Source organism: Pelophylax lessonae (assembly GCF_965119305.1).
Source record: "Pelophylax lessonae genome assembly, chromosome: 7".
Lineage (NCBI taxonomy): Eukaryota > Metazoa > Chordata > Amphibia > Anura > Ranidae > Pelophylax > Pelophylax lessonae.
Window position 1 is genome coordinate 199,621,866 of NC_138774.1, and position 10,361 is coordinate 199,632,226.

Here is a 10,361-nt window from a genome sequence, read left to right on the forward strand (position 1 = left end):
GATTCAGAGCGCACTGCTCTGCATTCAATATCTGTGTGATGCAAATTCAGCCATACAGATTGTATGGCTGAATTCGCATCGCATTCGGACACAACTCGCACAGGACCCTTTTTTGGGTCTGCACCAGAATCGTATCACATGGGTGTTCACAGCTATGTGATCCGTTTCATGCCCGAACTGTCAGTTCGCACTGCGATATGCGAACTGATTTGGGGGTGTCGTTAACTTTGTATTGACACCCCCAGCGATTCGCATATGGCAGTGTGAACTGCCTGCGAGTTAAGTGCGATGCGGGAACGCGCAGTGGATTCGCAGGGCTCCTGCATTGCATATATGTGAACTCACAGACGGAAGTTCATTCTTTTGATCTAAGGCTCCATTCACACCTGAGCGTAACGTTTTTGGGCGTTTTTCAGGCATTTTTTGCAGGTGTTTGGAGGCAGGCATTTTTATCTAACAAAAGCTTGTGATCTGCCAAAAAAGAAGCTCATGTACTTTTTTGAGCTTCAGGTGTTTTGCTTCAGGTGACAAAACGCTCATATGTGAACAGGGGCCATTGAAATGAATGAGATTTTGCTTGTTGGGCGTTTTGAGACTTTATAGATGAGCGTTTTACGAGCTGAAAAATGCTCAGGTGTGAACAGGGCCTAAAATAAGGAAATGATACATTGTAAAACATTGTGTTTATAGTTATCTAGCAGCCTTCGCAATGTTGATTTGCCAGAGGCTCTCTTTTTTTTTTTTTTTTGACAGCTGTTGGAAGAGAAGAATAGGGACTGCCATTGCTGACTACCTTCTGAAAATGCTATTGGCCGGATTGCTTTTCTGATGCTTTGTCATCAATACATTGTAAGCAGTTAATCTAGAATATATATATATATATATATATATATATATATATATATATATATATATATATATACTGAACAAAATTATAAATGCAAAACTTTTGTTTTTGCCCCCATTTTTCATGAGCTGAACTCAAAGATCTAAGACTTTTTCTATGTACACAAAAGGCCAATTTCTCTCAAATATTGTTCACAAATCTGGCTAAATCTGTGTAAGTGATCACTTCTCCTTTGCCGAGATAATCCATCCACCTCACAGGTGTGGCATATCGAGATGCTGATTAGACAGCATGATTATTGAACAGGGGTGCCTTAGGCTGGTCACAATAAAAGGCCACTCTAAAATGTGCAGTTTTATCCCACAGCACAATGCCACAGAGGTGACAAGTTTTGAGGGAACGTGCAATTGGCATGCTGACTGCAAGAATGTCCACCAGAGCTGTTGCCCCTGAATTGAATGTTCATTTCTCTACCTTAAGCCATCTCCAAAGGCTTTTCAGAGAATTTTGCAGTACATCCAACTGGCCTCACAACCGCAGACCACGTGTAACCACACCAGCCCAGGACCTCCACATCCAGGATCTTCACCTCCAAGATGGTCTGAGACCAGCCACCCGGACAGCTGCTGCAACAATCGGTTTTGCATAACCAAAGAATTTCTGCACAAACTGTCAGAAACCGTCTCAGGGAAGCTCATCTGCATGTTCATCATCCTCATCGGGGTCTCGACCTGACTGCAGTTCGTCGTCGTAACCAACTTGAGTGGGCAAAGGCTCTCATTTGATGGCGTCTGGCACTTTGGAGAGGTGTTCTCTTCACGGATGAATCCCGGTTTTCACTGTACAGGGCAGATGGCAGAAAGCATGTATGGCGTCGTGTGAGTGAGCGGTTTGCTGATGTCAACATTGTGGATGTAGTGGCCCATGATGGCGGTGTGGTATGGCATTGGCAGGCGTATGTTATGGACAACGAACACAGGTGCATTTATTGATGGCATTTTAAATACACAGATACAGTATACCGTGATGAGATCCTGAGGCCCATTGTTGTGCCATTCATCCACGACCATCACCTCATGTTGCAGCATGATAATGCACGGCCCCATGTTGCAAGGATCTGTACACAATTCCTGGAAGCAGAAAACATCCCAGTTCATGCATGGCCAGCATACTCACCGGACATGTCACCCATTGAGCATGTTTGGGATGCTCTGGATCGGCATATACGACAGCGTGTTCCAGATCCTGCCAATATCCGGCAACTTCGCACAGCCATTGAAGAGGATTGGACCAACATTACACAGGCCACAATCCACAACCTGACCAACTCTACAGGAAGGAGATGTGTTGCACTGCGTGAGGGAAATGGTGGTCACACCAGATACTGACTGGTTTTACGACCCCCCCCCCCCCCAATACAGTAAATCTGCACATTTTAGAGTGGCCTTTTTTTGTGGCCAGCCTAAGGCACACATGTACAATAATCATGCTGTCTAATCAGCATCTTGATATACCACACCTGTGAGGTGGATGGATTATCTCAGCAAAGGAGAAGTGCTCACTAACACATATTTAGACAGATTTGTGAACAATATTTGAGAGAAATAGGCCTTTTGTGTACTTAGATCTTTGAGTTCAGCTCATGAAAAATGGGGGCAAAAGCAAAAGTGTTGAGTTTAAAATTTTGTTCAGTGTGTGTGTGTGTGTATATATATATATATATATATATATATATATTCTTTTTTTTTTTTTTTTTTTTTTAGGGAAGTTTTAAAAAATTCAGAGGTTCATTACTGCATACTTTTCCTGGGTCATTTACTCAAAGTATGAAAGGCAGAGGGGCAGTATGATAGCCAAGCAACACATATTTTCACAAGCAGGTCAGCAAAAACAGCCTTCACGTTTCCCCTACGAGGGAGGAGACGAGCGGTTTGGGCAGACCGGTGCAGGGCTGTATAACCCGGTGTAAGATGGGCAATAGTGATTGGACCAAGTTTTCTCCCTCTTTCTTCAAAAATCAGGACAGCGAATGTTTTGTGTGTGTGGCTGCTCATAGATGAATAGTAGTGCTCACTCAACGTAATAATGTTTCTTAGAATTGTTCAAGGAAACCATAATAAACGTATCTGTGCCAATTTGTCTCCGAAAATAATAAAGTACAGGCAGTGCCAGGAAAAGATCATCTAGTGCCCAGGGCAAAGATGTAAAATTGCTCACCCCCTCCCCCTTCCTTATGTGTGAGCTTTTGAGGAGGAGGGGGAGATAAAGCACAGCCCACACCTCCTCCCGGCTCTCTCCTCCTCTCCTTGCAGCTCCCAGCACTGGGCTGACAGAAGTAGTGATGCCACTGTCACTACTCCTGCCAACCTTACAGTAGAAGGAACTTGTGGCGCCCCCATCCCTGCAATACATGCTGTGCCCAGGGCAGCCTCCCATTCTGCCTACCCCTTGTCCCGGTCCTGAGTACAGGAGACATGTTGTATACTCAAGATAGATAAATATAAAAATGGGAATAAAGTCTAGTTTCATAGCATACCTTCCGACTTTTTCAGATGGGAAAGAGGGACACCTATTAGCAAAAGTATGTAGGCATAAAACAGATGACACACACCCCTGCCATACCCCCTTTAAAAGATAATTATACAAAAAAAATTATTAGTAAACCCACAAGTGTTTTTTTTTTTTTTTTTTTACCGCTACTATTACTTTACTCTGGCTTTCGAAATTTACAAACGCAGCAATTGGATGAAAGGAGGTTTAGCACTGGAGAATACTTTTTGAAAGACATTTTATATATAACTTTATAGATCAGACCAAAATGAGGGACAAATGAGGAGGAAAGAGGGACAGAGGGACTTTGTTACAAATCAGGGACAGTTGGGAGCTATGCCATAGATCCACCTTTCTGGTGCTGACAGATCTTTCAACAGTCTTATTTTTAGAAGAACCGATTTGAAATCACAAATTTATTCAGACCACCCTCTTACTGGTGGCTTATGGCCCACTGTCGATAAAGCAACCATGTCAACTCAGCATTTCTTTTTTAAAATGACTGCAGCTGAATGATTGTTCACGAGCTGAGAGAAGAGATATTCTGGATCTATAGAAAGTGGGTGTGTGGGGTTATAACCAGGAGGACACTGAGCAGTTATGTAGATGTCCACCTTGATACTGGAAGTGCCAGCTTATTGCAATGTAGTTCTCTTAGCGGTCAAGAAAGGGTTAATGATCACCTATCATTCACTCAGCGTTTCAGGATTGATCTGCTTTGCCAGGTTTAACCCCTAACAGACCAAAAGTCAGCTTCTCCTATAATTACACTGGAACTGATTTTGTTGCTCATCTTTCCCTCGGAATTTGGTATTTACGATCCTCCTGGGACAAACTCTTCATAGTGTGCAGGTCTTTCCAATTAATTAGAGTTAGTGCTACAGGGTAGCAAGGGCTGGGGATTAAGTGTGCAGTGTAATCAAGCAGCATCAATCAATATTCATCTACTTCTAAAGTCTCATCACCTACATGATGACTTGCAAACAGATTATTAAAAAGAGAGGGTGCAAGTGTTTGAAAGGCAAACTAGCAATCACTGAGGACAGTATAGGGACCTTTAATAACAAAAGGTAAAATCTGGGCACATTCACCCTGTACAAATAGGGCATGTTACAAAACTATTGTGGATTGCAAACAAGGGAAGGCAAACATGGATTCTAGGGCTAATTATTATTTTCCACGTGATTGACCTTTCCATACATTTTTAATTGGTTGAATGTCTAAAACGGTGGTTTAGTGTAGATTCAATAAGAAAATCAAAACTCCATACATGTATGGCCAGTGTAAAATCTTAGCTAACAGGATGTCTGATGTGGGAGTAATCCCCAAGCAGGGAGTCAATTGGTAATTCATTGATGGATGTCTGATGTGGGAGTGATCCCCAAGTAGGGAGTCAATTGGTAATTCATTGATGGATGTCTGATGTGGGAGTGATCCCCAAGCAGGGAGTCAATTGGTAATTCATTGATAAAAATCAATAACTTAACATGTCCAAATGAGAAACATCAAAATAAGATTGAGTCTGACGGGTAAAACATTAGTAAGGGTTAATGCACACTAGGCAACAGAAAAAAGCTGGCAGAAAAAAAGCAGCAATTAAAAATGTGCCCAAGGACCATATTAAACACGCGTTTGCGAGCGCATGCATTTGTAAGCGTTTTTCCCCAAAACACTAGAGAAAATGTGCACTTAATGCTTGACGCACTTAAACGTCGTATTTGGGCACATCAAACATTTTTTCTGCCCAAAAACTCCTCTCAAAATTTCACTTGTGATGATTTTTTATGTTTTTTTCCAGCCTGTAAACGTACCTCTACAAATATGCCTGTAAATGCCCAAATGTGCATAGACACATTGGCTATCACAGTATTGATTCTACAGGCTGAAGGAAAAAAATGCCAAACGCCTGTACAAGCAGCATTTTTTTATGCCCAGTGTGCACAAGGCCTTAGTGCTAGACATACAGAGACTGTTATTAAGACCTGGAGTTCCTGATGAATGGAAAAACGACATGTTCAGTGAATGGAGATCATTCATGCAAACCTAAAGGCAACAAATGCAATTCAAAACTTTTGCAAATGGGTCAAAAAACATTCATAAACTAATGGTTTCTGAACCAATCATTCTCCAATAAATAGGCCCCATAATCCCCATAGGCATTAAAATACTTCTTGAAGGTGCAAAGATTCAAAACATTTGTATGAGTGACCTGTAGGGTTACCACCTCATCCCTTTAAACCAGGACACACATTAATTACACAGTGTCTGTGGCTGATTAAGGTGGTAATTAAACTCACTTAGTGCCTTAAGTGCATTATATTCGCCTCAGAACCTGTGTAATTAATATGTGTCCTGGATTAAAGGGATGAGGTGGCCACCCTAGTGGACTGGTTTCGACCTTCTGCCCCCTGGCAACCTTCTCATGCACAACAACAGCACTGAAGGCATTCAGTCCAGTTGGAAATTGGGTGATGGTGTCTGGGCCCCCTTTTATGTGTAGAAGTCCTGGAGCTGTTATGCCAGCCTAAAACTGTTGAGGGACTAAGAAAATTCCACAGGGTCTTCCAGGGCTTCCCATTTAAAATACAGCTAGTCAAAGATGTGAGATGTGCTCAGAAGATCTATGATCTATAAACATTTATAGGATGAACGCTTTGGCTGACAACCCATGTTTATGCAGCAAGTAGATGCCCCTGGCACTGGGCTTGGAGATGATGGTGATGGTTTAAAAAAAAATAGCTTATGAAACCTCCCACTCGAAGATCAAACTGGCAGGGGGTCTGTAGCTATGAATTCTTATCTGTTTATTTTTAGCTAGATCTCTAGATAACATAACTATATCCCTGTGTGTGTGTTACCCCCATGAAGATGTGAGGCTGCTCTACCTCCTTGTAGGGGGTCCATGAATCTGAATACCATTCCCTTGTGTTTCAGCGATATCTGTTTACTACATACTTATACAGTTCTGGTTAAAACATGAAAACCATGTCTGTTTAATCCTCAAAAATGGCTTTTTGCTATGCAAGAATTCATCGTCCGCCTGTCCTATAGAAGTGAAGGGCCAGTAATATTAATGAGGATAAAGAAGGCCCTTTTTCAGGTGTCTATAGTTCCCAACCATTACACCCAAGGATACCAAAAGATGTATATAACCTCCACTTAGCACACTGACATAGGCCACATAGCGAAACTATCACCATGTGCCCATGGGGTGCAGAGGTTTAACACCTAATTCTTCCATGTAGTCATTTATTATCAAGTATAGAACTTTTATTTGGAAAATGCCTACAAATTTAGGGGACTACTGTTGTACATTAAATACCTGGAAGTACTTGAAAAGACTTGCTGTTAAGTGATATAGAATATGATATTGTTGAGAAATCTTTAAAGATAGAAGTGATTTTGTGAAAACTGTTGGAAAAAAACAAAATGGCTACAGTATTTTAAAGTGAATTTTATGTTTTCAGCCAATAACTTACCTATGGTAGCTAATAACTTACCTGTTTTCTCTTCTAGGTTATTTGGGAGCAGTGGGGCATGCAGTGCATGTGGACAGTCCATACCAGCCAGCGAAATGGTGATGAGGGCACAGGGCAGCGTATACCACCTGAAGGTAAGGCTATGATCAGTAGGGGGCAGTTTGGTCAGTTTATTACAGTAAGATGCATTTGTAAGAGTGAGTGAAGAAAGACTGCTTTTAGCAGCTAATCATGTTATAGTTTACATTTTTCCAGACTAGAAGAATGGAGGCGATAAACATATTGTTAAAGTCAACCAGAAGAATATACTGAATATCTGTATAGTGAAAAATAGGTTTACTCTAAAGTTAATTCCCAATTGTAATATATTCAGCCCTTGCTATCATCAGTTCTGGTTCCTTAGTTCAGACAGATAGGCTGGACTTTCTGACTGTAGCTTTGCAATTCCCGATTAATTGCCACTAATGTCCATAATTATATATCTGTATACAATTAGTAATTTTTTTTTCTCATTTTCCCTCCTCAGTGTTTCACATGTGCCACATGCAGGAACAGACTCGTTCCAGGAGACCGATTTCACTACGTCAATGGCACCATCTTCTGCGAACATGACCGGCCTTCCGGTTTACTGAATGGACACTTAAACAGTCTTCAGAGCAACCCGCTTCAGAGTAGCCCCATGCTACCTGACCAGAAAGTGAGTTCACATTCTGTGATGGGATTAAGATCAATCGTATTATTATACCAACTGTTTTAAATGCTTTTGTAGCTTCCCTTGTTATAGCTACCTTTTTCATTAAAGGGCCAGTCCAATCAAAATTGATATTTTAGTTAGTTATAGGTGGAATAAGGTGGGCTGAGCCATCCTCTGACTTTTTAAATGTCTTGGATAAACAGGGAGAATTCCCTGCTATAATTCCTGACTGTCGCAACCACTTTTTTGGATGTTCCTGTCCTATCTGTGACGGAGGCAGGTATCAGATCCCTGTCCTTCTCACTAACTCGTGACAAAGGACCATCCAATCTTACACCACACTGTTACTTACATAACAATGCCACTCTTAACTGCACCCTGCCCAAAGATTTTCCAGCTCGCGGGACCATATTCTAGGTGCCAGCAGGCTGAGAGCGGTTGTCACTGGGCTAATAAAGCAATTAACCCTTTAAATGCCACCACCTTTTCAGAACGGGAGGAAGATCATAATTCTAGCAATACCAATTATGATTTTAGAATAATCGACTGTAACACACACTGTCACCACAGACAGGTATGTTCCTAGTATTTATCCTATACAGTAGCACTCCTCAAGAGACAGGATCTTTGTTAGCTTGCATTAAGAGCTTAGGGACAAGGTTAACACTTTTCAAAATAAGGTTTTAATAATGAAAAGGTGAAAGTTGGTGCAAATTAAATATTTACAGAAAAAAGGTGTTTCAAAGAAATAGAGACATCATTAAGCAATAGCAAAATAAGGTAGAATTGAGGAGGAATGTCAATGTCCTGGGTGTTATCAGAGTTCAGTAGATGAACCAGGTGTTATCGATTCTCAAACTTGACAGATGTTCCTGCTTTAATGGTACCATGAGAACTCTCAACTGGTTAGGCATGTCCCTTTTTCTCTAGGACCAAATGGGTATTGACAGAGGCCCCTGACTAATAAAACGTGTCCATGGGCTGTCCTGGGTTTATGACAATATCAGGTCCCTCCCTTAGCAACAGTTTTATACTACTATTCATATCTTCCAAAATGTACCGGTTGCATTCTTGAAATTTATAGATTATTGTTTGGCATTGAATTTCACATTCAGGGATACTAAACACAGGGTAGCTCAGATAAACTGGTCACCCAGGAGGCATCTGACAGCTATCTACCCTTCTATATGTGCTAGTGTGGTCATGAATGACCTTAATTTGTTCAGTACGACATTTCTCATTCAAATATATACTTAATATTAGAGTGTCATGTTCCTGTCTGAATTTATGAATCGTGTGTGTATTTAAGTTTTGAATTGGACAGAGCTCTCTGATTGCCTTTTATAATCCCCATTAGTTCTGGGTATCCTTTAGGGCATGGTCATAGTTTTACGATAGGCCTGGACAGCAGAAACAGACATCCTGCCAGGACTCAGCTGTTTACAGCTTTGCACAGGCCTAAGCGCTGGTTTCTGATTTCTCTGAGTTGGGATAACGGCTCTTTTGAAGTGTTAAACCTATGCATTCTGTGAATTAGAGGAGGAGGGAGGGGATAATCACTGTGGCATTGTCTAACTGTTCTGCAAGACCGTCATGGCTGTATGTAAAATTTAAAAAAAGTTTTTGGTGTAAATTTATTTTAAAATCATTAATTGTAATTTTTGTTCACAGGAAACAAGTCTAAACTTTATTCTTAAACCCTATTTATTTTATTCTTCCAGGTTTGCTAAGGAAGTGCAAGCTGTCCATCCTCTGTGCCTTCTGTTCATAACTCATCAGAGACACAATGTTGGCATATATAAAAAAACCTTTAAATATTATATACATAAATATATATTTTCCTCCTTTTAAGTTTAATCAACGTACAGTGTTGGCACACGTCCTTTCTTCCTGACACGGACTATTTAAAAACTGGAGGAGGATAAAAACTTGTAAATAAACTGTAAAATAAAACTATTTTGCAAAGTACAGCCAGCCTAAAACTTTTTGGACAAAAAAAGCTGAAAAGTTAATTTCTATACAGGACTTGTAAACTGTCCAACGCTGGACATCGCTGGTGATATTACAGCACAGACCAGCCAGTGACGAGCGGCCGATGTTACCTGTCTCCACAGATGAGGCAAAGTGGATTCTGTATGGTTCAGTGGACACTTGATGGACCTGGCCGCTGGCCTTCAAGGACATGTATCAAAAATGTCTAAACCCGAGGCATCTGGGAAGATTTGAAGGATGCGTTTTATTAGTACAACTTGCACTATGTTGATCACAGCTGGTGGGTTAAAGCATGATTGTAGCCTTCTGAAAACAAAATTGATATTGTAAGGCAGGCTAGTGAAGTTGGAACTTTGTATATTGTATTTATTACCCATATTTTTCTACTAGGCCTGTACAAGCTCTAAAGAATCCACTGGGGCCAAATGGCAGGTTCAGATTTTGCTTGCAAGCTGAACAATTTGAAAATGTAAAGGTCACTATGCATGGCTTGATTTTTACAAGTTGTGTGTTGGATGCAAACATCACTTGTGAAGAGTTCATGTAGCATAAAGGCAATAACCAGAACATCCAACTGTGGGCAACACTCAGTATAGTGCTTCTCTACTGTAAAAAGTCTGAGCATATTTGGAATGATCCTTTTTCTCATAAAGAGATATCAGCATGTGTGTGATATATGCACCAATCAGCACAATTGTTGTGGTGGGTCCTGGTGGCACTTCAGTGTAGTAATGAATCCAAGTGGCACAACAATGCTGTTAAAGATGGATGTCTCACCACTTGTTCTTGATGAGATAAT

The 10,361-nt window shown here is 40.9% G+C and overlaps 1 protein-coding gene across 1 annotated transcript in view; it reads left to right on the plus strand.

Annotated features, from left to right (window-relative positions):
• The window catches only part of LOC309559296 (LIM domain transcription factor LMO4-A), a 30,952-nt gene extending 20,820 nt beyond the window's left edge, over positions 1–10,132 (plus strand). The window contains exons 3-5 of the mRNA XM_082262523.1: positions 6,914–7,010; positions 7,403–7,573; positions 9,292–10,132. Of these exons, the coding sequence (XP_082118649.1) occupies positions 6,914–7,010; positions 7,403–7,573; positions 9,292–9,300 (277 nt within the window). The 3' untranslated portion in view covers positions 9,301–10,132. The remainder of the gene's footprint in view (positions 1–6,913; positions 7,011–7,402; positions 7,574–9,291) is intronic.
• The last annotated feature ends 229 nt before the right edge of the window (positions 10,133–10,361 follow it).